This window comes from Ranitomeya variabilis, chromosome 2 (assembly GCF_051348905.1).
Source record: "Ranitomeya variabilis isolate aRanVar5 chromosome 2, aRanVar5.hap1, whole genome shotgun sequence".
NCBI classification, from domain to species: Eukaryota; Metazoa; Chordata; class Amphibia; order Anura; family Dendrobatidae; genus Ranitomeya; species Ranitomeya variabilis.
This window is the reverse complement of record NC_135233.1, coordinates 40,348,981-40,373,985: the sequence shown is the minus strand read 5'-3', so window position 1 is coordinate 40,373,985 and position 25,005 is coordinate 40,348,981. Positions and strand designations below refer to the sequence as shown.

Below are 25,005 nucleotides of genomic sequence, written 5' to 3'. Positions count from 1 at the left end.
AGGGCGGGGAAGACAACCTCCGAAGTGGCTGTCGTGGAAGGTTCCTAGAAACCGAATTAACGGTAAGAATAATTCTATTTTTTTACCACAAATCTGGTTCCCAGGGCCTGGAGGAGAGTCTCCTCTCCTCCACCCCGGGTAGCAACTGCATATTATCCGCTTACTTCCCGCATCGTGGGCACAGCCACATGCGGGAAGTTAGCGGATCAATGCATTTCTATGTGTGCAGAATCGCTGCGATTCTGCACAAAGAAGTGACATGCTGCGCCGCGGGTTGTAAACCGCTGCGTTTCTGCGCGGTTTTTCCTGCAGCATGTGCACAGCGGCTTGCGGTTTCCCATTGGTTTACATGTTTACTATAAACGCTATGGAAACTGCTGCGGACCCGCAGCATCAAAATCGCTGCGGTTCCGCGGTAAAAACCGCAATGTGTGCACATAGCTTAAAATGTAATGGCTCTATTCCTCTTGCTCTGTAAACCGCACCCTTGAACTTGGTAACAGCGGGTGGGGATATTCGCAGGCTTTCCCCGGCTGTTCCCCTGACACCCTGTTTCACGCTTCGCGCCTACACCAGGCAGAATAATTCTTGAATCATCAGTAATGTTACAGAGCGTATACGAGAAGCCGCCGCCGTCCTGGGGAATGTGATGCGAGATTTATGGCATCTTGTATCATGGAGGACAAAGTCTCGATTGTACAGAGGAACGTCCTTTTATGTAAATCTTGTGATCTGGTGGAGGCTTTGGTGTCAGTCACTTGATTTAAGCTGATTGACTCTTAAAACTTTTGCTTTTCTCATATCCATCTAGGTTTTTTTTGCTTTTATTTGCATGTTAAGTGATTCATTCAACCTCCTGCTGATTTTCTGTTAACGCTCAGGTGGGAAACCCTGACATAATATTTTCCAGTCTATGTTCTAATCTACATCCATGTAGAAGGATCTGATGTGTTGTTTTTTTTTTACATATATATATATATATATATATATATATATATATATATATATATATATATATATATATATATATATATATATATATATATATATATATAACACTGGCCTATTTGTGTGTAAAAATATTGTTTTTTCTATACTTTTACAGCTAGTATACGAGTTCTTCCTGAGGTTCCTGGAGAGTCCAGATTTTCAGCCAAGTATTGCAAAGAGGTTTGTGGACCAGAAATTTGTGCAACAGGTAATTCTCATCTTCTCATGTGTTTTTTTTTTTTTGTTTTGTTTGTTTTTTTAAAATCTTTTTATTAAGCAGGATATAAAAATATTGTAACAATATTTCTACCTGCGCTAAGCTTAAGGTGCATTGATCGGCATTCACAATAGGAAATTTACCTGTTTGGTGAGCGTGTGTAGCGTCAGATTATGATCGTAGAAAGGGACTGTTTGGTGAGCATGTATAACGAATCAGGTTCTGATCGTAAGAAGGGACTAGAATGGGAAGCAATAGGAAATTTAAAGATAGAGTCACAAGTATTTGGTCACTCATACATCACCTGATTAGTTCATAGGTAACGATCTGTCATGTAAGATATAATATATATGTGCTCTAGATATGACTGGTATCAATCCGTGTGTGCTAGATCATAAAACTTGAAAACTTAAAAACTGACACCCTGCAAGTGCGTTACTCAAATTATAAGGTATGTGCTTCTCCACCTGATAGGCTAAAAAGCGGAGCCCAATACCTGTGGTGTGGACGTCTATGGAAGGAGAAGAGAGACAGTGTCCATATGTCCTTAGCGATAGTGGTTTAAGTGGGTGAAACAGTTTTTACTTAGCTGGATTGATGCTGTTCTTAATACTTCTCAGGCGGCTTATGCAGGCGCCGTCCCGGCCGGTGACAAGCGCTTGCGCGGCCTGTGCTTGAAAGATCTTTCAGTATCGCTAAGGACATATGGACACTGTCTCTCTTTTCCTTCCATAGACGTCCACACCACAGGTATTGGGCTCCGCTTTTTAGCCTATCAGGTGGAGAAGCACATACCTTATAATTTGAGTAACGCACTTGCAGGGTGTCAGTTTTTAAGTTTTTAAGTTTTATGATCTAGCACACACGGATTGATACCAGTCATATCTAGAGCACATATATATTATATCTTACATGACAGATCGTTACTTATGAACTAATCAGGTGATGTATGAGTGACCAAATACTTGTGACTCTATCATTAAATTTCCTATTGCTTCCCATTCTAGTCCCTTCTTACGATCAGAACCTGATTCGTTATACATGCTCACCAAACAGTCCCTTTCTACGATCAAAATCTGACTTGCTACACACGCTCACCAAACAGGTAAATTTCCTATTGTGAATGCCGATCAATGCACCTTAAGCTTAGCGCAGGTAGAAATATTGTTACAATATTTTTATATCCTATTTTTTCCTTTTCTCCTTTTGTGTGGTAAGGAGCGATACCCGCAGCTATCTATACCCATCCCACGAGCGCCGCTATTTTATGCAAAATCTCTTTTTATTAAGCATTTCACATAAGATTAAGACTTCTCTTAATGGTCCCAGTACAAACAGTAATGTCTGAAACGACCACGACGTTCCTGACCTGATAAATGCCAATGGCACTCCTGAGCTTGGCCATAAAGTCTCCTGACACAATCTGGAAATCATGGTCTGTGTTTGCAGCGTCAATGTCAGACGAGTGACACGTGACTAGAACAGTAGTTTCCAAATTGTTGTTCTTTCTCATTATGATGGGAGTTATAGTTGTGTCTAGAAAGCTACAGGAGGAGGAACTACTTGCCAAAAATCAATGTCATCTAAGCATATGGAACTAGATACGTCAAGGACTGGATCGTGCATTGCGGTTGTGCGTGTGCCACCTCCTCTCCGTTGAGCTTGATGGACGTTTCTTTATGTAATGTCGGTCCCCAAAAGCGTGATTCTTGCAGATGAGTTGTCTGTTATTGCAGCGCCGTCCTAAGAAAATGAAAACTTTGTCTCATGTAGTTGCTCAAAGCAGAATTTCTATGACGTTTGCGCCTTTGTCACATTTCAGCTCCTGGAGCTGTTTGACAGCGAAGATCCTCGGGAGCGAGATTTCCTAAAGACTGTATTACACCGGATTTACGGCAAGTTCCTCGGCCTAAGAGCATTCATCAGAAAGCAAATCAACAACATTTTTCTCAGGTATTTTGATCCTTGATGTGAATATATACCGAGAGCAGAAAATGTAACGCGCGCCGAGGCGATGGGTGCGGTGTATGTAGGAACCGCGGTATAGAAATAGCACGTTGTGCAAAAATCAATCAGTGCGAAGTCGAGTACGTTTTTACTGGTTTAAAGGATCAGAAGGGATGGAAAATGTACAAAAAGTAATAACAAAAATCCTAGTACTTTCAACTTTTAAAGACTATGGACCCCTTTATTGGATAATTCTTTTTTTTTTTTTCCTCCAGGAAATCAATTTTGCTATTAGGTCTCATTAAAAAAGAAATGGCACAATTTGGCTTTTACAGGCTTTCTATTTCCCTACACGTTGGTTGCAGAAAAAGTTTACTGAGAATCTGTCAGCTTGTTCTGACAGGGAGTTTGTAAGTCCTTTGACTGTATGAGCTCCTCTCTGCTGACTTACCAATGCATCAAAGTTCAGCTTAACATTCATGTGGTCTGTGGTCATAACACAGAATCTTCACAGAAAATAGTAAGCTTTACAAACTTTCTATCAACACCAAGCTCATTCTGCAGCAAAACTGTGGAAATTTTAATGAAACCCACTTGCAAAAAAAATATTTTTAGCATAGAAATGTGTGCATTAAAAAAAAACCCCAAAGGTGTCCTTTTTGTTTAATCTTCTATTTTAATTCTATTTATTCTATTCAGTTTATTCTATTTTCTCATATTACAGCTAAATAATATAAAGAAATCTTCAGTGTGTCTTTCAAGATTGGCCATAGTCGCCTCCTGCTGTTCTATTTCTTCTCCTTCATTATTCCTCTTCTTTCCTCCTCTGTATTCCTCTTCTTTCCTCCTCTGTATTCCTCTTCTTTCCTCCTCTGTATTCCTCTTCTTTCCTCCTCTTTATTCCTCCTCTTTATTCCTCCTCTTTATTCCTCCTCTTTATTCCTCCTCTTTATTCCTCCTCTGTATTCCTCCTCTGTATTCCTCCTCTGTATTCCTCTTCTTTATTCCTCTTCTTTATTCCTCTTCTTTATTCCTCTTCTTTATTCCTCTTCTTTATTCCTCTTCTTTATTCCTCTTCTTTATTCCTCTTCTTTATTCCTCTTCTTTATTCCTCTTCTTTATTCCTCTTCTTTATTCCTCTTCTTTATTCCTCTTCTTTATTCCTCTTCTTTATTCCTCTTCTTTATTCCTCTTCTTTATTCCTCTTCTTTATTCCTCTTCTTTATTCCTCTTCTTTATTCCTCTTCTTTATTCCTCTTCTTTATTCCTCTTCTTTATTCCTCTTCTTTATTCCTCTTCTTTATTCCTCTTCTTTATTCCTCTTCTTTATTCCTCTTCTTTATTCCTCTTCTTTATTCCTCTTCTTTATTCCTCTTCTTTATTCCTCTTCTTTCCTCCTCTGTATTCCTCTTCTTTCCTCCTCTGTATTCCTCCTCTTCATTCCTCGTCGTCTTTCCTCCTCGTCTTTCCTCCTCGTCTTTCCTCCTCGTCTTTCCTCCTCGTCTTTCCGCCTCGTCTTTCCGCCTCGTCTTTCCGCCTCGTCTTTCCGCCTCGTCTTTCCGCCTCGTCTTTCCGCCTCGTCTTTCCGCCTCGTCTTTCCGCCTCGTCTTTCCGCCTCGTCTTTCCGCCTCGTCTTTCCGCCTCGTCTTTCCGCCTCGTCTTTCCGCCTCGTCTTTCCGCCTCGTCTTTCCGCCTCGTCTTTCTTCCTCTGTATGCCTCGTCTTTCCTCCTCTGTATGCCTCGTCTTTCCATTTTTTTTTAACTGTAAATTTTTATTAAAGTTTTGTAATTTAACAAGTGGACGTCCCATCAAACATTCAATAACGACAAACAGAAAATAATAGAGAAAGAATTAGAGAAGCTGCAAGGACAAAATAATGTGAGGTGAAACAGTGAAATGCTCCCTCTAGTGGTGGAACACCCAATTGTAAAATGAAGCCTTGACTACTAGTTTTCAAATATACATATGAACAATTACTCACAGCTCCTCAGTTAGCTAATTCCAGCAATCAGTAGTCAGAAAAGTAACAGAAGAAAATTATATTAGATAAAATATAAATGTCCCTGTTGTAAAAAGACAAAAGGACAAGACTCACTCACTGAGGGTAGGGAAGGATACAGGTTCCAAAAGAGGCAGAATGGAGTACGAAAAGCGTACTCATTTCTCTTGAGCCCAATAATAGTCTCAAGGGCCCAAACAGAGTCGAATCCATCCACTCTCGTCCTCATAAGAGCCGTCCTATACTCCATCCTACGAATGTAGGCTATTCTATTCAGTAGGTGGTGAGGGAAGGAGGAGAGGTCTGCTGAGGGAAGGAGGAGAGGTCTGCTGAGGGAAGGAGGAGAGGTCTGCTTCCAGTGAAGGCTATCAAACACCTTGCTGCTGTAAGGATATGTAACAAGAGCTTGGCTGATTTTTTTTTTTTTTTTTTTTGTCCCCCCATCCTCTTAAGGGAGACATTTAACAAATATATAACCGAATCAAGTCCCATAAAGAACGCTGCTGATTAGAACTCACTTCATCCCAAAACCTGGTGATCTCAGGACAAGACCAAAAAATATGGTATTAAGTGCTCACGTTGAAACTGCTGAGCCAACACAGGTTTGAGAGTTGAGGGTTCAATCTGTGGAGGATGTCAGGTGTTTGGTACCAGAACATTTTTCCTCTTTATTCCTCTACCTCCCTCCTCTTTATTCCTTGTCTTTCCTTCTCTTTATTCCTCTTCTTTCCTCCTCTTTATTCCTCTTTTCGTTCTCTTTATTCCTCTTCTTTCCTCCTCTTTATTCCTCTTTTCGTTCTCTTTATTCCTCTTCTTTTCTGCCCCTCCTCCTTCTCCTCCTCGTTCGTCTATTTTCCTCCTCCTCTTTCCATCTCCTCTTTCCATCTCCTCTTTCCATCTCCTCTTTCCATCTCCTCTTTCCATCTCCTCTTTCCATCTCCTCTTTCCATCTCCTCTTTCCATCTCCTCTTTCCATCTCCTCTTTCCATCTCCTCTTTCCATCTCCTCTTTCCATCGCCTCTTTCCATCGCCTCTTTCCATCGCCTCTTTCCCTCTCCTCTTTCCCTCTCCTCTTTCCCTCTCCTCTTTCCCTCTCCTCTTTCCCTCTCCTCTTTCCCTCTCCTCTTTCCCTCTCCTCTTTCCCTCTCCTCTTTCCCTCTCCTCTTTCCCTCTCCTCTTTCCCTCTCCTCTTTCCCTCTCCTCTTTCCCTCTCCTCTTTCCCTCTCCTCTTTCCCTCTCCTCTTTCCCTCTCCTCTTTCCCTCTCCTCTTTCCCTCTCCTCTTTCCCTCTCCTCTTTCCCTCTCCTCTTTCCCTCTCCCTCTTTCCCTCTCCCTCTTTCCCTCTCCCTCTTTCCCTCTCCCTCTTTCCCTCTCCCTCTTTCCCTCTCCCTCTTTCCCTCTCTCCCTCTTTCCCTCTCTCCCTCTTTCCCTCTCTCCCTCTTTCCCTCTCTCCCTCTTTCCCTCTCTCCCTCTTTCCCTCTCTCCCTCTTTCCCTCTCTCCCTCTTTCCCTCTCTCCCTCTTTCCCTCTCTCCCTCTCTCCCTCTCTCCCTCTTTCCCTCTCTCCCTCTTTCCCTCTCTCCCTCTTTCCCTCTCTCCCTCTTTCCCTCTCTCCCTCTTTCCCTCTCTCCCTCTTTCCCTCTCTCCCTCTTTCCCTCTCTCCCTCTTTCCCTCTCTCCCTCTTTCCCTCTCTCCCTCTTTCCCTCTCTCCCTCTTTCCCTCTCTCCCTCTTTCCCTCTCTCCCTCTTTCCCTCTCTCCCTCTTTCCCTCTCTCCCTCTTTCCCTCTCTCCCTCTTTCCCTCTCTCCCTCTTTCCCTCTCTCCCTCTTTCCCTCTCTCCCTCTTTCCCTCTCTCCCTCTTTCCCTCTCTCCCTCTTTCCCTCTCTCCCTCTTTCCCTCTCTCCCTCTCTCCCTCTCTCCCTCTCTCCCTCTTTCCCTCTCTCCCTCTTTCCCTCTCTCCCTCTTTCCCTCTCTCCCTCTTTCCCTCTCTCCCTCTCTCCCTCTCTCCCTCTCTCCCTCTCTCCCTCTCTCCCTCTCTCCCTCTCTCCCTCTTTCCCTCTCTCCCTCTTTCCCTCTCTCCCTCTTTCCCTCTCTCCCTCTTTCCCTCTCTCCCTCTTTCCCTCTTTCCCTCTTTCCCTCTTTCCCTCTTTCCCTCTTTCCCTCTTTCCCTCTTTCCCTCTTTCCCTCTTTCCCTCTTTCCCTCTTTCCCTCTTTCCCTCTTTCCCTCTTTCCCTCTTTCCCTCTTTCCCTCTTTCCCTCTTTCCCTCTTTCCCTCTTTCCCTCTTTCCCTCTTTCCCTCTTTCCCTCTTTCCCTCTTTCCCTCTTTCCCTCTTTCGCTCCTCCTGTTTTTTGCTCCTCCTCCTTTTCCGTTTAGTTCTCATAGCTGATTTCATTGCAGAATTTATTTTTTCTAAGTAAGTTCATCAGCCTCATCTGGTGGTGACAGATCTTCTTTGAATGCTTTGTAAACTCACGATGGTTCCATTACAACATCTAAAGAGAGAAACACATTTACAATAATACAAGGCCTCTTCTTTAGAAATGTATGTACTGTACTTGTATTTATTTTATTTTCCAGTAATTTCTTCTTTTTTAGGTTTATCTATGAAACTGAACATTTTAATGGTGTCGCAGAATTGCTTGAAATATTGGGCAGGTAATTAAATTATATCACACTTTTTTGGTCACACCGACACTTTTTAAAACATCTGGGCAGTAAATAAAAATAAATAAAATATTCGCTGAAAAGATGTAGCTGAAGCTCTTGGTGCATCTGCGGTGTGCAGCTGGGGACGTAGCGCAGCTGGGGACGTAGCGCAGCTGGGGACGTAGCGCAGCTGGGGACGTAGCGCAGCTGGGGACGTAGCGCAGCTGGGGACGTAGCGCAGCTGGGGACGTAGCGCAGCTGGGGACGTAGCGCAGCTGGGGACGTAGCGCTGTGGCCATGTTTCAGCATGGGGAGGTTGGAAATGAAGCAGCTTAGTGACACAGTGAAAGAAAACTCCGGGACCAGGCGATTTATTAATCCTTCCCTCCATGACTTTCCATTCTTACGTCAGATTAGAAGGTGACTTTATTTGCTAAAGATGCTGATTTGTATCATTATTAGTCAGACATTTTGGTGGCTTTTTTAACCCTCGGCTTTTTCTTTCTTTTCCCTTTTTTACAGCATCATCAATGGTTTCGCATTACCGTTAAAAGCTGAACATAAACAGTTCCTGATGAAAGTCCTGATTCCCATGCACACGGCGAGAGGCCTGGCGTTATTCCACGCACAGGTGACACACGGGCGCTGCTGCGATCGCATCACTCACTGTGTGTTTTGCACCTTTTAAAGGGTTGTTTCAAAAATCCATAGGGCAGGGGGCAACCTATCGATCGCTGGGACTTCTAGTGTACTGAGCTCTGCAGAGGAGGTGTTCATTCTCGGCTTCCGCTCCAATCATCGTCTGATGGAAATAGCCATCATTTTATTCTGCTTTCTTTGTCAGTCCCATAGAGAGTGAATGGGCACTCGCACCTCCTCTTCATTCAAGAGGTCCCAGTAATCAGACCCCCATCGATCAGTAACGCCTTATCGTTTAATTTGCCCTATAGCAGGGGTTTGCAACTTTTATCACTCCAACTGTTAAGCTACAACCTCCAGCATCAATGACTGCTGGGAAATGTAGTTTTACAACATCCGGAGTGTTGGAAGTTGCTGATCCCGGCCCTATAGCATCACTGCAGCCAATCATCCCTTCCTGCACTGCCATCATCTGATAAGACCCGCCCCCGAGGAGCCGGCTTCTTAGAATCAGGTTATTCAAGTGGGATCTTTTTTGCCAAGCAAAGCTTTTGGGTTCGTCCACTTCCACACTTGGAGGCGAGCGCTGGCCAGTGAAGTCACGTCTTCTCATGTCCTGGCAGGTATATATAGAAGTCACATCACTTCTGAAACAGAGATGAATGGGGTTGGAACAATCCTCTTAAAGTGTCCAACCTTTTTGAAAAATAAAATATATTTTTGTTAGAAAACCACCGCCAGGGGAAAAAAAACCGCCAGGGGAAAAATATTGCAGAAAATGTTCAAACTGCTTCTCTCCAGCGCCTCCACAGGGCTTTCCATCTGATGTACAAACATTGTGAGTGACTCTTGGCCTCCAAGTGTGTTAGGGAAAGTCAATGAAACCGTCTGATTCCAGCAGAACCAATTATAATTATTATTATTCCACAATTGATAGACATGTTTATGGGAGGATCGCCCCTTTAAATGAAACATTGCTTATAATATTACCTTTTATTAATGTCTCTACAGCTGGCTTATTGTGTTGTCCAGTTTTTGGAAAAGGATACCACCCTGACCGAGCCTGTAAGTATTGCTTTATACCCCTCCTTTGTGCCGGGGTCCTCCTTTTTGGCCATTGTCAGACCCTCCAGCTTTGTCATTATTTCTGCTTTATTAGAAGGCTTGTGGATGACCATCATGGCTGCTGTAAAGGCTTATTCTTTTCCATCTTCAGGAGCACACGGCTCCCCTGCCTCTGGGCTTCCTGCTTGGAGGGGGAGCTGTGTGCTACTGATCATTGACTGTTGGTACGAGCAGCATGGTAACGCCGCTTGCCCAAACTGCGCGCTCTCCAATGCTGCGAGCAAAGTCAACTTGTGCAGTGTCTAAGGAGCAAAGGGCCTCTGATCCAGAGCTGCGCTTACAAGCTCCATAGCAAAGAGCTTGTAAACTCTACGGTCCTTGATTGCACCAATGACCGATAAATACCCTGGGCACCGAGCAGTGCACTATTTTAACATTGGTCTCAATGGATGTAAAAAATTTTTATTTTTAATTAAGTCTTTGGGACAATAAGTTGCACCCAATGGCTGCAAGTAGCGAGCAGCGAAATCTGGAAGTAATCTGTCTGTTGTATGAGATGCACTAATAGTAATAATGGCGGACGGTGTCTTTTGTCATTTTGGCAGACACTTCTAAAGAGCGCGATTCATCATTTGCAGGTTTTTGTGTCTTTTTTTATTTTCTTATGGAATGCCTAGACTTTTTTTCTTCTTCTTTCTTTTGCACCAAATTCCTCAAAATAGAGAATTTTACACAGTAGAAAAAAATATTTCTATTATACTTATAAATCATTTTTGCTACTTTTAAGGGTAAAAAGTAAAAAAGAATAATAAAAAATTCTGCTGTAGTATATCATCATAACATCCCTGACATGGATGAACAGCGTATGTGAAATCCGTCCGCAGTAATGGTGTATTCAGAGATTAATCAGACAGTTCTGAACAGTAAGGTGTTAAGTAATGGATCTTTAAAACATAGAATTCCCAAATTAGACATTCAGTGTCTGGTAGATGTGGCTCACATGCCTGACCCCCGAGAGAAATGCAGGACCATTTAATGGTTACATCGTTGATAAAATCGTGGCGATACTGGTAGACACACAAGCCTTACCTTCAGCGACCAGTGCCAGGCAGCTGCTGTAAAGGCTGATAAAATAATGGGATGCAATGGGGGGGCGATCGCCATCTTGGATCAGGTAACGCACGGCTATTATGCACAAGGCAGGACGGCCCAGGAGCACAGGTCATGATGGGCTTGTGACGACCATTTCTATTTCTGCTTGTTTTACTTGCAGGTTATTAGGGGATTGTTGAAGTTTTGGCCCAAAACCTGTAGCCAGAAAGAGGTAAGCATCAGTTTTCTGTTCTTAATTGACAAAGATAAAAAAAACAAACCAATGTCTTACATATCTAGCAAGATACTCCCTTAAACGGGAGACCTGAGAAGAGCAGGCTGCTGGCCTTCATTGGGCCTTCTTAAAGGGAATGTCATGTCATCTGTAGGACCTACCCGAAGTGTGAGCCGTCAATACTGTAAAATCATTTTGACATTTGGATACTGTTGTATTTTTATTTTTTTTGTGTAACATTTGGTACCATTTTAGGTGAGGAAGATGCCTCCTTTATTTAGCAGCTGTGCTTTGTGCTTTATTACAGGTGATGTACTTGGGTGAAATAGAGGAAATCCTGGACGTCATCGAGCCGACGCAGTTTAAAAAAATTCAAGAACCTTTATTTAAGCAAATATCGAGATGCGTGTCCAGTTCTCATTTTCAGGTGGGCAATTCGGCGTCCCCATATTTACTGTTGTGTTGCGCAGTCACATCCCATGGATCAGGTGACGGATAGCGATCATTGATTGGGGTTGTGTTGTGAATTCCGTTCTCGGGCTCCCTGCTGTGGTCGTGAATGGTGCTTTGTTGAGTTCTGTTCGTGGGCTCCCTCTGGTGGCTTTGAGTGATACTGCTGGTCTTTAGCTGGGCTCCCAGCTGCCTCGTTTTCTGCTATGCTGGCTGCCTATTTAACTCCACCTAGATCTTTACTTGTTGCCAGCTGTCGTTGTATTCAGTATTGGTTCAGATCTCTCTGGGACTTCCCTGGTGACCTGTCTCCTCCTGGAGAAGCTAAGTTCATGCTAGTTCATTTTTGCTTATTGCTTTTGGAAAATGTTTCTCAGTATATGATGAGTTCAGTCCAGCTTGCTTATATGCTATTTCCTTGCTAGCTGGAAGCTCTGGGGAGCAGAGTTGCTCCCCTCACATCGTGAGTCGGTGTGAGGGTCTTTTGTATTCTCTGCGTGGATATTTTTGTAGTATTTTATACTGACCGCACAGTTCCCTTGCTATCTTCTTACTATTTAGTACTAGTGGGCCTCCTTTGCTAAAAACCTGTTTTCATTCCTATGTTTGTATTTTCCTCTTAACTCACCGTCATTATTTGTGGGGGGCTGACTTTACTTTGGGGAAATTTCTCTGAGGCAAGTGAGGCTTTTGTTTCTCTCTAGGGGTAGCTAGCTCTCAGGCTGTGAAGAGGCGTCTAGGGAGAGTTAGGTACGCTCCACGGCTGCCTATAGTGTGTGTGATAGGATCAGGGTTGCGGTCAGTAAAGTTTCCATGTCCCCAGAGCTTGTCCTATATTTCTGGTTTACCTATCAGGTCAGTCCAGGTTCTCCTAACCACCAGGTCCATAACAGGGTTGTAGTTTCGGTGGTAGAGCTCAGGATGCGGACTGTCTTGGTGTTACGTGCTGACCGTTACACCCGGCTTCTCGCGCAGGTGGCGGAGCGGGCCCTCTACTTCTGGAACAACGAGTATATCCTCAGCCTGATCGAGGAGAACATTGAGAAGGTTCTGCCCATCATGTTTGGTAGCTTGTACAAAATCTCCAAAGAACACTGGAACCCGTGAGTATAGAGAAATGTCGCGTAGCGCCCCATCTTGTAAGGGTAGCCGGATGGGTCAGTGTAAAAAAAGCAAAGACTGAGACATGATCTGCAGAAGAAGAAGAACGTGATCTAATGCCCATCACTGTGGATAAGGGGAGGTGTGGGGACAAATTAATGACTGTTTCCTATAGCTACCGGCAGAATTGCGAGTTCAGCTCTGAGGTTTAGTACTGCTTATAAGTCAGGGTAAGTGACACATAGTCTCTGATATTAGGGGTATTCGATCATATCCACAAATGTCTGATGGATGAGGGTCCCACCTGTCCCTCATAACCACATCCAAGTGGAGAACTACCGCAGAGGTGGGTGCACACGTCTCCATACACTACTATGGGAGTCATGGAGTCTGCTTGTCCCCGTTTTCCAGTTTGGTGCTGAGTTTTGGCCCAGATCTATCACACCTTCATGCCTATTCTCTATAGGGGACTTTTTACATCAATTCACTAAATATCCAACATCCAGAATAGTAACCACCAAGCCAGACTGTGAAATGTGATCTTCTTTATCGCCGTCTGATGGGGGGAGAAGCTGACGGCTCTGCCTCTTATTTCCTATCCCCTGCAGGACAATTGTCGCCCTGGTATACAACGTGCTGAAAACATTAATGGAAATGAATGGGAAACTCTTCGATGAGCTCACAGGCTCCTATAAAGCAGAACGTCAAAGGTACAACTTATACGTTAATGTTCCGCAGCTTCTCTTTGTGACATGCCCAATTTATTATTTTTAGTTACCCGCTAATAATCCACTTTACATTGCGTACCTGAACACAATAGTACAACTATTTACTCACATGTGGATAACATTGTTGGTACCTTTTGGTAAAGTAAGTAAAACCCACGAATACTGAGTTACTGAATATCAACTAATAAAAATCCGACTTTGCTTGTGAATTGTTATGCTACAAAAAAAATTAAAACAAAATAATGACAATGGCCTAAACAAAAATGGTTTCCCTAGAGAAGACTGAAAATAATTTGTACCGTAAGAACATGTTAAACTAAGGTGTGTCCTGTAAATCGCGTATTTGAAAGGTGAAAAGTAGTCACTGTGCTGTTTGGGATCATGGTGTGTATTACACTGAACACGGACTGAAGAAAGCCAAGGCGAGAGTGTTCTCTGGAGATTATAAAGAAAATTATAGACAGACATGTTAAAGGTAAAGGCCATAAGAAAATCTCCGAACAGCCTGACGTTCCTGTTACTATAGTTGCACGTATATGGGACTGTAACCGACTTCCCAGGACTCGGTAAGACTGATGACAAAATGAAGAGACGGATAATACAGTTGATAACCAAAGAGTCCAGAACAACTTCCAGAGAGATCAGCGGTGACCTCCAAGAGCAAGGTCCATCAGTGTCCGATCGCACCGTCTATCGCTGTCTTGGCCAAAGTGGACATCATGCATGACAATCGAGGAGGAAACCGTTGTTGAAAGCAAATCACAAAAAGCCAGACTGGAATTTGCCAAAATGCATATTGACAAGCCACAAAGCTGGGAGAACGTCCTTTGGAAGGAGGAGACGACACTGGAGCTTTTTGGCATCACATCAGCTCTATGTTCCCAGACGCAAAAATGAATCCTACAAAGGAAAGAACCTTGTACCTATTGTGAACATGGAGGAGGCTCGGGATGTTTGGGGGCTGCTTTCCTGCATTTTGCACATGGGGTCTTGTATCTGTGCAGGGTGCAATGAAATCTCAGGACTATCGAGGCATTCTGGAGCCAAATGTGCTGCCAAGTGTCGGAAATCTCGGACTGAGTCGCAGGTCTCAGATCCTCCAATAGGATGAGGACCCAAAACACAGCAACGTCCAAGAATGGCTGAGAGCTCTAGATCTAAATCCTACTGAGCATCTGTGGAAGGAGCGGAGACCTGCCGTCTGGTGAAGGCGTCTTCATTCCTGAGGCACAAGGAGCAGTTTGCTCACAAGGAGTCGGCCAAAATACCTGTGGACGGTGCGGATGTTTCACTGAGAGTTACAGGAATCGTTTGTTTACATCGATTATCTAAAAAAAGGTCGTGCAACAAAATATGAAGCTAAAGGAACCAAAAGGTGCCAACAGTTTTGTCCATGTGTTTGTACATGTCCTGGCGATGGATGCGGGGGCTCTGTGTCCTGGTGATGGATACAGGGGTCTCTGTGTCCTGGTGATGGATGCGGGGGCTCTGTGTACTGGTGATGGATGCGGGGGTCTCTGTGTCCTGGTGATGGATGCGGGGGTCTCTGTGTCCTGGTGATGGATAAGGGGGGCTCTCTGTCCTGGCGATGGATACGGGGGGGGCTCTGTGTCCTGGCGATGGATGCGCGGGGCCTCTGTGTACTGGTGATGGATGCGGGGGCTCTGTGTCCTGGTGATGGATGCGGGGGCTCTGTGTCCTGGCGATGGATAAGGGGGGCTCTCTGTCCTGGCGATGGATACGGGGGGGGGCTCTGTGTCCTGGTGATGGATGCGGGGGCTCTGTGTCCTGGCGATGGATGCGGGGGCTCGGTGTCCTGGCGATGGATACAGGGCGGGGAGCTCTGTGTCCTGGTGATGGATACGGGGGGCTCTGTGTCCTGGCGATGAATATGGGGGGCTCTGTGTCTTGGCGATAGATAACGGGGGCTCTGTGTTCTAGCGATGGATACGGGGGGGCTGTGTGTCCTGGCGATGGATACGGGGGGGCTCTGTGTCCTGGCGATGGATACAGGGGGCTCTGTGTCCTGGCGATGGATACAGGGGGCTCTGTGTCCTGGCGATGGATACGGGGGGCTCTTTGTCCTGACGATGGATACGGGGGGCTCTGTGTCCTGGCGATGGATACGGGGGGCTCTGTGTCCTGGCGATGGATACAGGGGGCTCTGTGTCCTGGCGATGGATACGGGGGGCTCTGTGTCCTGGCGATGGATACGGGGGGCTCTGTGTCCTGGCGATGAATACGGGGGGGCTCTGTGTCCTAGGAATAGATAAGTTGCAATGAAAATAATTATAAAATGTATTCCTCGTTGTGCAGGGAGAAGAAGAAGGAGCTGGAGCGGGAGGAGTTGTGGAGACGGCTGGATGACCTGCAGCTGAAGAAGGCCCTGGCAGAGCAGCAGAACAGTGCTTTCAATGTACAGAATAATAAAAGTGCCAAATAGACCACATGATGTCCACCTCTGCCCCATAGGCATACTTTTGTATATTTTTTTTTTTCTGTTTTTTTTTCTTTGTTTGTTTTCCCCTCTAAATTGTAAAATAAAAGCCAATATTTTTTTTTTTTCTCCCAATCCTGAGAATTGCTCGGGGGGCCAGCGATACATTGCGGGGCAACTTGTTGCTGAGCTCTCGGACAGCGGGCGCCTTACCAGCTCTGGTACAGGATTATAGCAATGATTACGGGGGAGGAGAATATTATTTTTTTTTTCTTTTTATAACCTTTACATCTGAGTGCGGTAATTCTGGGGGTGGTGAGAATTATGACTTGAATTCTTTAATATTATATATATATATATTTTTTGATTGTGTTGCACATAGGTTGTATTAGTCTGCTATGTACATTTTTTTTTTCTTCTTGGCATTTTTACATGTGTCTATCTCTGTTTGGAGGTTCTTAAAGCGCACCCGTCGCTAATGTATGGACAGAACCGGTATTCATGAATAATGCAGCTGGGAATTGGTGCCGTGACTTCATTTATGGTTTGCAGAACCCATCATAGATGCCATTTACCCCCATGCCTGGTGCACGTCATTGTCACTATAGCTCTTGGCACTACTGCAGTTACTTTCTTCACTAAGCGACCCATCAAAAGCAAATTATTATTTTTTTTTTAAATGGTCGCTTCCTTGCCGTCTCCTCCCAGGGTTAAGAGATGGACATGGAGGAGCGTTGCCATGCATCTACGTTGTAGTTGTCACCTATGCAAATCATTCCAATGAGTATTAGACAATGTTGAGTGAGTGGCAGGAAAGTATTAGTGACGTGGATGTCTGTTGTGGCGCTGACCACGTCTTCCCAGTGTTCCCATAATGAGAATGTCTGTGTGAGCCGGACATCAGCCGTGCAAAGCTTCAGATCTCATGAATCACAAGAAAAGCTCCCAAGCCTGGGGCCTAAAATGTCCTATCATCTGAGGACCTACTAAGGACTACCTTTTTTTTTTTTTTTTTTTTTTTTTTTTTTTAAACTTCTAAAGTAGTTGTCCTGGACTTGAACAACATGGCCACTTTCTTCATAAAAAGGCGCCTCCGCCTGTGTCTGGTTTTGCAGTTTAACTCCATTGAAGTGAATGAAATTTTATTGCAATCTCACCTGCAACCTATGGACAGGTGTGGAGCTGTTTATGGAAGACGGCAGCCATTTTTTTATTTTTTTTTTAAAGCATGTCCGCCCTGCTGAGATCTACCACTATTCTACAATGTAGAGAGAGAGGGAGAGCTACATTCCGTCATCTGGATTACAATGTGAACGCCGCCCTGCTGAGCGCGGTCCATGTTACCATGACTCTTATTTCTGTGCTCTGTTCTGTTCTTTCCGAAGCTCGGGGTCCATTAAACGCTACTACCTGTGTGCCAGACGGGAGCAATGCTGTGTCCGGCATGTGTAGGGATCAGTGATCATTTACAGGGACTAGTCAGGCCAAACCATGCACGGTCTACGCAAGGGGAAAAGCGAGGAAACCCTTCCCTATCGCTATGACTATTGGCTAAGGGCCCATGTACACCATGCAGTAATCTGCACAGTCATTGTCCTGTGGGAGAGAAAGAAAAGTCAGACGATCACACGAGCGAATACTTGTCAGTAGATCACAGCTTGTGCTTGGAGAGATTGTGGTTGTCAATAGCACATGCTGCCGATAATGATGAAACTGATCACTCACTTGATCATCCGTATAATAATAATGTGTGATCCACGCTCAATCATCCACATAATAATGTGTGATCACTCACTTGATCATTCGTATAATGTTTGATTGCTCACTTGATCATCTGTATAATGCGTGATCACTCGATCGATCAGACGTTTAATAATGTGTGATCACACTCGATCATTCGTATAATGTATGATCGCTCACTTGATCATCTGTATAGCAATGTGTGATCACTCAATCGATCATCCGCTTAATAATGTGTGATCGCTTGCGCGATCTTCTGCATACTAATGTGTGATCACTCGATCATCCGCCTAGTAATGTGTGATCGCTCGCTCGATCATCCGCCTAGTAATGTGTGATCGCTCGCTCGATCTTCTGCATAATTATGATCACTCACTTGATCATCCGTACAATATGTGATCACTCATTCATCCGTATGTGATTGCTCGATCATTCGCATACTAATATGTAATTGCTCACGTGATCATTTGTATAATGTATGATCACTTACTCGATCATCTGCATAATTATGATCACTCACTTGATCATCCGCATCACGTGTGATTGCTCGCTCGATCATCCGCATACTAATGTGTGATCACTCGCTCGATCTTCTGCATACTAATGTGTGATCACTTGATCATCCGCATACTAATGTGTGATCGCTCGCTCATCCGCATACTAATGTGTGATCACTTGATCATCCGCATACTAATGTGTGATCGCTCGCTCGCTCATCCGCATACTAATGTGTGATCGCTCGCTCATCCGCATACTAATGTGTGATCACTCGCTCGATCTTCTGCATGCTAATGTGTGATCACTTGATCATCCGCATACTAATGTGTGATCGCTCGCTCATCCGCATACTAATGTGTGATCACTTGATCATCCGCATACTAATGTGTGATCGCTCGCTCGATCTTCTGCATACTAATGTGTGATCGCTCGCTCATCCGTATACTAATGTCATCGCTCGCTTGATCAACAGCATATTATTTTGTGATCGCTCGCTCATTCACTAGAATGTGAAGATCAATCATGCAGATGATCGAGTGTTCATGGCTACCGATGGTGAGGCATAGAGTGCTTATGTGTCCATGTGAACGGATGTTTACTCAGTTGCGGCTAAACGGGTGAGCGCCTGACATATCCCCAGACCAAAGTTTTCGCAAAAAGTCCAACTCTGTCCACTCCCTTCCATCCCGGATTCTCTAGAGTATCTGATCCCCCCCATAGATGAACTAAGGCCAGGCTTACCCCCCATGGCCGTATACTGAACCCCAGCCATGACTGCTGTATACACCTCTACAAAAATACAGATTTCTCCCAACCAGGGACCTGCAATAACTAAAACCTTAATTCAGGGAGATTTATTTTCAGGTTACGGCTACTTTTAATGTAAGAAAATAAAAAGAATATAAAAAAATTATGCCTAAGAGGACGTTTCATCGGACTAATACAGGGGTATTTGTAGTTTTTGGATTAGTTTTTTTTTTTTTTAATTCAATTTTTTTTTTCTTTTTAATAAATAAAATTGTATTTATCTTATTTTAAAGAGCTCTTAAGATCCAGAAATGAAGGATTCCATCCATTTCCCCAGGTTTTTGTCTCTGGATGACTATTTTCATACTAGAATGATATATTCAATGACGAATACAGTATATTATATATTTCTATTTTTTAAATCTTCATGTAACGTTTTCCTGATAAATAAAAAAAAAAACAACAAAACAAACCAGAATTTATATTAGAGAAAGCGTCTCCGATCGTACCCAGCCGGATTCCCTGTGATGGCAGCAGAACCGGATTGTTTGCCGTTTCTTAACTTTTGGACCGAAACGCGTTGAGGCAACGTGCGGGGTCTCGTGATGAGGTGTTGGAATGTGAATCAGTGATTACTGTCTGTCCTCCATCTTGTAGGCTTTAGATAATGACGATGCCTTGTATTATGTAACAGAAACGCAGTATTTCTCAAGTATAAAACTGAATGCATTGAACGACCTTCTCCTGTATTTCTCTAGAAGTTCCATTCCAATCACTCGCGGTTATGTGGAATTCTGTTTTGTAAATTTTAAAGGCCGTCACCCGGGGGGAACATCATTTAATAAACTCTCTATGTTTGTAAATAGTGCGGTGTGTTCTCCATCATATTCTCTATGTGCCCCCTCCACATTACACCGACAGGAGCTTTTCTCGCCCCCCATTCTACATCCGTACACATTACTATGGAGTCTTTTCAGGGACAACAATCTTCTACAAAATTGTGAAAGTGCTGTGTATATAGTAATGTAATAAAAATATATATATATATATATTTTTTGCCCCTTCGTCGAAAAGAGCATTTGTGAGGTCAAACCCTGATGTTGGTCCCACAATCTCTGATCTAGTTCATCCCAAAGGTGTTGGATGGGGTTGAGGACCGGGCTCTGTACGGCTACCAAATTTCTCCAACCTTGTCTGTATTGACCTTTTGCCCTGGACACAGTCATGAGGAACGGAAAAAGGCTTTCCCGAAACCGTTCTCACGAAGCTACAATTTTCCAGTAGTGACGGCTTTACACCACTTCATCCGACCCTTGGCGTTGTGCTTGGTGACATAAGGCTGCATGCAGCTGCTCGGCCATGAAGCTCCTGGTGGGGGCGCAGTGTTTGTGCTGATGTTATGAAGTTATGGTGGCAGCAGAACATTGGTGACTCTTCTGTCCTCTGCTCCTCGGTAAGTGGTGACCCCGCTTGCTGTGGTTGCTTCCATTTCTCAGTGATATCACTCACAGTTAATGGAGGAAGAAATGTCATGGACGGACTTGTTTCCCCAGTGGCTCCTACTACAGGACCGCGCTGGTGTCACTGAGCTCTGCACCACCGGTGGGTCTGTCACATGTTAGTAAAGGCAGATGGCATGGTGGGGGGCCGGAGGCTATACACCAGGGGGCAATGAGTCCAGATGTTGATCGACTCACTCAACCACCTTTACTGAAAATGCGAGTGTCCGTGCCTTGGTGATCTACATCTGATTATTTTCCCAAGGATGGAACATGGCTGGTTAAGTGCAACCAATTCCCATAAAATTCTCCCCCACACAAAAGACAGAACTTCCTTTAATTTCCTGCTTTCATCTGATTCTTTTTTTTTTTTATTACATACTACAATTAAAACAGAAAAATGTATTAATCTTCTCAATAGTCCCAGGAGATCAGCCAGATTCACTTCTCCCCCATCTCTTCCTGACTGTGTAAGAGCAGCTGCAGCAGGAGCCTCTCCCCTCTGCCTTGTCTGTAGTGGGAGTGGACTAGTCATTTGATTGGCTTACTACAGTAGCTAAACCAGCCCAGATCTTTGGCACTGCTGGTACAGACAGGAGGGGGCAGACATAACTATTGATTCAGCCAGCCCCCTTTACGTACAAGCAGTGGTGATAGGACCAACGCTAAAGAGGAGCTGCCGGGCAGGAGGGCACTGAAATTGGTGCACATTTCAGGCCCCCTCACATCAGCGTATATAATCCATCTTTGGTAACTAGAAGCGGTGAAAAGACTCTCAAAAGACTGAACATGGGAACCACGGGTTGTTTATAAGTAGAAAACAAAAAAAAAAGTTTGCACAAACCTTTAGAGGTTTCCCAATCAGATTGGCAGCCCTGGAGCATGATGACGGGAAAATGGAGGAGAAAACGGGGCTGATCGCTCTCCACCTCAAATCTGCAGTACACGTCCCGGGATCACTTCATTGGGAATCAGACGAGGGTGAGAAAATTGTATTTCATCCAGAAAAAAAATACCAATTTTTCCATCTGTGTGGTTTGTCAGCTTTTCACACCCATATATACATTTTCGATACCATTAAAAAAATGCAGAAAATGTCCAAGCAGTTTGTACACAATATAGCATGTACAGCACCATGGAATTAATGGTGCTATATAAATACCATAAATAAATAATAATAAAAGATCTTTTTAAAGCAGATTTTTTTTTTCCTCGCATCTGGAAGGAATTACTGTAATTTTATTTTTATCTGGAACTGGTCCTTTAAAAAAGAAAAAAAAAGTTCTCATCTGAAGTTATCCTTTTCCCTTCCATTGGTCTCTGTGCTGTCCGTTTGTGATGAGTGAACCTGCTGGGATAAGGTCCTAGCTGAGAAAGTTCGCGTCCTAAACGAGTATCTTCGGCGTACTTGAAAAAAAAATGCTCGAGTCCCCATGGCTTCATGTCTCGTGGATGTTCGACAGCTGCAACACATGCAGGGATTGTCTAACAAACAGGTAATCATAAGTGTTGCAGCTATCAAACAGACATGAAGCCGCGGGGACTCAAGCATTTTTTTTTAGCTCGCTGAAAATACTCGTCTAGGGCACGAGCTTTCTCAGATAACACCTTAACCAAACATGCTCGCTCGTCACTACTGTCCGTGTAATATCCAGTTGTCTGAACGAGGCCTTAGTTGAATAAAACGCTTTAAATGCCAAAATTCCTCATGAATCGGCAGTCTATAACTCTGCAGACCTCTCTACACCCTGTAATACAGGTTTTTAATCATAGAAACGTCTGTAATCATAAAAACAAACACTGGCCCCGATTCATCAAACATTAATTACCGGAATTCTGCAGTAAAACCGTTTTGAAATTTTGCGACTTCTGGGTTCTACGTCGCCCCTGAACACACGGGGCTGTAAGTTGTCCAGGTTGGGAGACCTGTGGTCAGTCTGGGTTTTTACGGTCTGTATACGGACCTTGACATACGTCCCATCTGAACCCGGTCTTAAAAGGGTGAAATTTGTGGGTTTGCAGCACAAATGGATGTTTTGGGTTCCAAATCCACCGCGCTGGTCAAATTGCAAAGACTTTGCTTCATTGGGTTTGTGTGCAATTTTCTAAACTCATTCATAGTTTTGCTACTGTAAGTTACACTGGACCTTCCTAACATAAAGCCCGGATTAAAACTGCTCTCTGTTATTGAACATCATTCCCAAAAGAGGTTCTACAGCATCTGAGGCTGTATTATTCCATTGTAGAATAAAGCACTGCAGCTTTTTCTTATACCTTATGTTACACTCCTACATTGAAATTGTAACACCAAGAAGTAGTTGTGGAAATCACCGGCTTCTATCAATGAGATTATTAATGGTCCTCCAAGGAGAAATCATCAAGATCCTCTGCTGGCAGCTCCTGTGTAATCACCGACCAATGACGTCTCAGATGTGGTTGATGGGAGACAAGTCCGGAGACGCTGCAGCCATGGTCGCATATTGAGGCCACTCAGGCTGCTCACAGTAGCACGAGCAACATGTGGTCTAGTATTGTCATGGTGGAAAACATGGGATCTTTTGGAGAAATGGCCGCACTGCTGGTTTCACCAGCAAATTCATATAATACTGAGCTTTTGGTGCATCTGGAATGAAGACTAGAGGGTCCAGCCTCCATACATTATGTCACATCATAATCCCGGGAGTAGGAGCCGAGGGATGTTCCATCTTGAAGGCATCTTCATGGTGTTGCCCACGTGGTCTACAGACCCATCGCCTGCTGTCACTGCATCCAAGGCAAAAGCAAGACTGATCTCTGGAGGGTAGACCACCCCAGCCTTGATTGAGGTCTTCCGCTGCACCACGATAGTTTTTTGAGACTGGTGGAGTAAGGTCAAGGCTACACCTTTAGCTGAACATCTGGCTCGTACCACAATGTCTAAAGGTTTGTGTAGACACTGACGCTTCAGGCTCAGTATGTGACGTCTAATATCACAATGGATCCATCTGGGAGGCAGTGGTGCGGCCTTTTCTCAAGAGCAGCCCAGGATCTGTTTTTCAACACTGCCAGACTGCATGGTTCTTGTGCTACTGTGAGCAGCCTGTGTGGTCTGTACATTCCGCCATGGCTGCAGGGTCTCCAGACTTGTCTCCCATCGAGCACATCTGGGACATCATTGGTCGGTGATTACACAGGAGCTGCCAGCAGTGGATCTTGATGATTTCTGTGCCCAAGTGCAATCAATGGCAGAACCTTCCTCAGACGGCCATTGATAACTCCAGACTGAATAAATCCAGATGTTTTGAAAATGTTATAATTTACAGATCAGTAACCTGTCTATCCCTCCTGTAATTCCCATGATTCCATAACTTTTCCTTCTATGTTGAGGACTGTATAGTCTGGGTAGTATAACAAAAAGTATATATATATATATAATTTTTTCTTTTTTGTATAAAGTTGCTTTACCCCGTGGCTGTTCCTCAGAGTCTGAATATGATGAGGATCATTGTACCATTAAACAGCGGGTACAGTAACAATGCCTCTATTGTATCCTGAGGGCAGAGTCTGACATGGTCAATATCACGTGGGCCGCACCTGACGTGACCTCGCACGACACTTTCAGCAAACAGAAAATATTTCCTTTCTCCTGACAATCATGAGTATTTTATACAGATTTCTGATATCAATAAAGCCGTTTTTTTTCGATTGCTTACTGCATTTCTTAGTACAGCAATTCTGACATTTCAATTTATCTCATGGATTCAATATTTTATATTGTTAGATTGGACTTTTACGGACGTAGCAATACTGAATATGCTTATATTTTCTTTTTGGGTGGAGAAAAAGAGAATTTGTAGATTTGGCTTCTATATGTTTGTGTAACACCACTTTTAACCAGCAGAGGGCAGCACTGGAAATTTTGACCTTTATGTACAATTACAACAAAATACTTGTACAAGATTAGTAGATTCTCCAGCACTCAAAAATATAGTCCCAAAATATTCAGAAATTGTGGGGTGAAAATCTGAGTAATTGGGTATAATTCCCTTTAGACCCACAATGTGAAAAGTTATATTTTTTAGTGATTTTTTCCCCCAGGGAAATTCATGTTCTCTTATCTGTGCACTAATTTTTCACTTCAAGGGTTATTCTAATTTTCTATGTAAGGTGTCTCTAAAAAGAGGACTTGTCTCATCTAGCCCGATCAGATCTCATACCTTGCGCTGATGAGGGGGCGATACCCTGAAACACCGTGTCTGCAAATTGGGATTCCGATGTCTCTTTTATCCTAAGGTATATTGCAAGGCTCGTTAAAGGGTCGATATTGACTTGTAGGCTTACTGCTTCCAACAGGTGGCGCTATATAGAGTTCTAGTCATCTTCCTCTCTGAAGAAACAATTTGCATATTTAATTTCCCAGAAGATCATGCAAGGCCTTTAAGTCTCCACATACTGTTATGTCACTCTCCACAAGAAGAAACCTTACCCCTTAGGTCTCATTTTTTTATACCAAATTGCTCATCTGCCTTCAGGCTTCCTTGGCCGATCTAGTGATCAGAAAAGCCCTTTCAACCTCCATAATAAGAGCTTGTAAGCAATGAGCTGCTTGCCTAGAATACAGACCACCGCTGATACATTGAAACAGTGGCCGGTAACCTAGGCAACAACCAATATACAATAAATACTGTAAAATTGGGGTCCGTACTTGGACCATAAATCATTGATGCGTAAAAAGGTTGTAACAGTCGGATGTCCCTTAGATTAGTACGTAACTTACCGGTGGGACTGGGAGCGAATTGTTAGGTCTATGACCAGCTTGAGACTTTCTATCCATAATTCGTTTGATGATTTTGCATTTAATTGGAAATAAAGCTTAAAACAAATTTCCCCTTTTACTTTCGATCCCTTTTAAAATTCCCTTTTATTGGTCTTTCCCTGTAAAATTCCAGTGTTATCAGTCCCGCGAATAGATTTAACAGTAAATCCACAAATATCTAT

At 43.8% G+C, this 25,005-nt stretch overlaps 1 protein-coding gene across 1 annotated transcript in view; it reads left to right on the top strand.

The window, feature by feature from the left end:
• The window catches only part of PPP2R5A (protein phosphatase 2 regulatory subunit B'alpha), a 62,366-nt gene extending 45,817 nt beyond the window's left edge, over nt 1-16,549 (top strand). The window contains exons 4-13 of the mRNA XM_077282306.1: nt 1,106-1,198; nt 3,030-3,160; nt 7,747-7,806; nt 8,320-8,428; nt 9,448-9,501; nt 10,775-10,825; nt 11,136-11,255; nt 12,254-12,381; nt 12,988-13,089; nt 15,424-16,549. Coding sequence (XP_077138421.1) covers nt 1,106-1,198; nt 3,030-3,160; nt 7,747-7,806; nt 8,320-8,428; nt 9,448-9,501; nt 10,775-10,825; nt 11,136-11,255; nt 12,254-12,381; nt 12,988-13,089; nt 15,424-15,550 — 975 coding nt within the window. The 3' untranslated portion in view covers nt 15,551-16,549. The remainder of the gene's footprint in view (nt 1-1,105; nt 1,199-3,029; nt 3,161-7,746; nt 7,807-8,319; nt 8,429-9,447; nt 9,502-10,774; nt 10,826-11,135; nt 11,256-12,253; nt 12,382-12,987; nt 13,090-15,423) is intronic.
• The last annotated feature ends 8,456 nt before the right edge of the window (nt 16,550-25,005 follow it).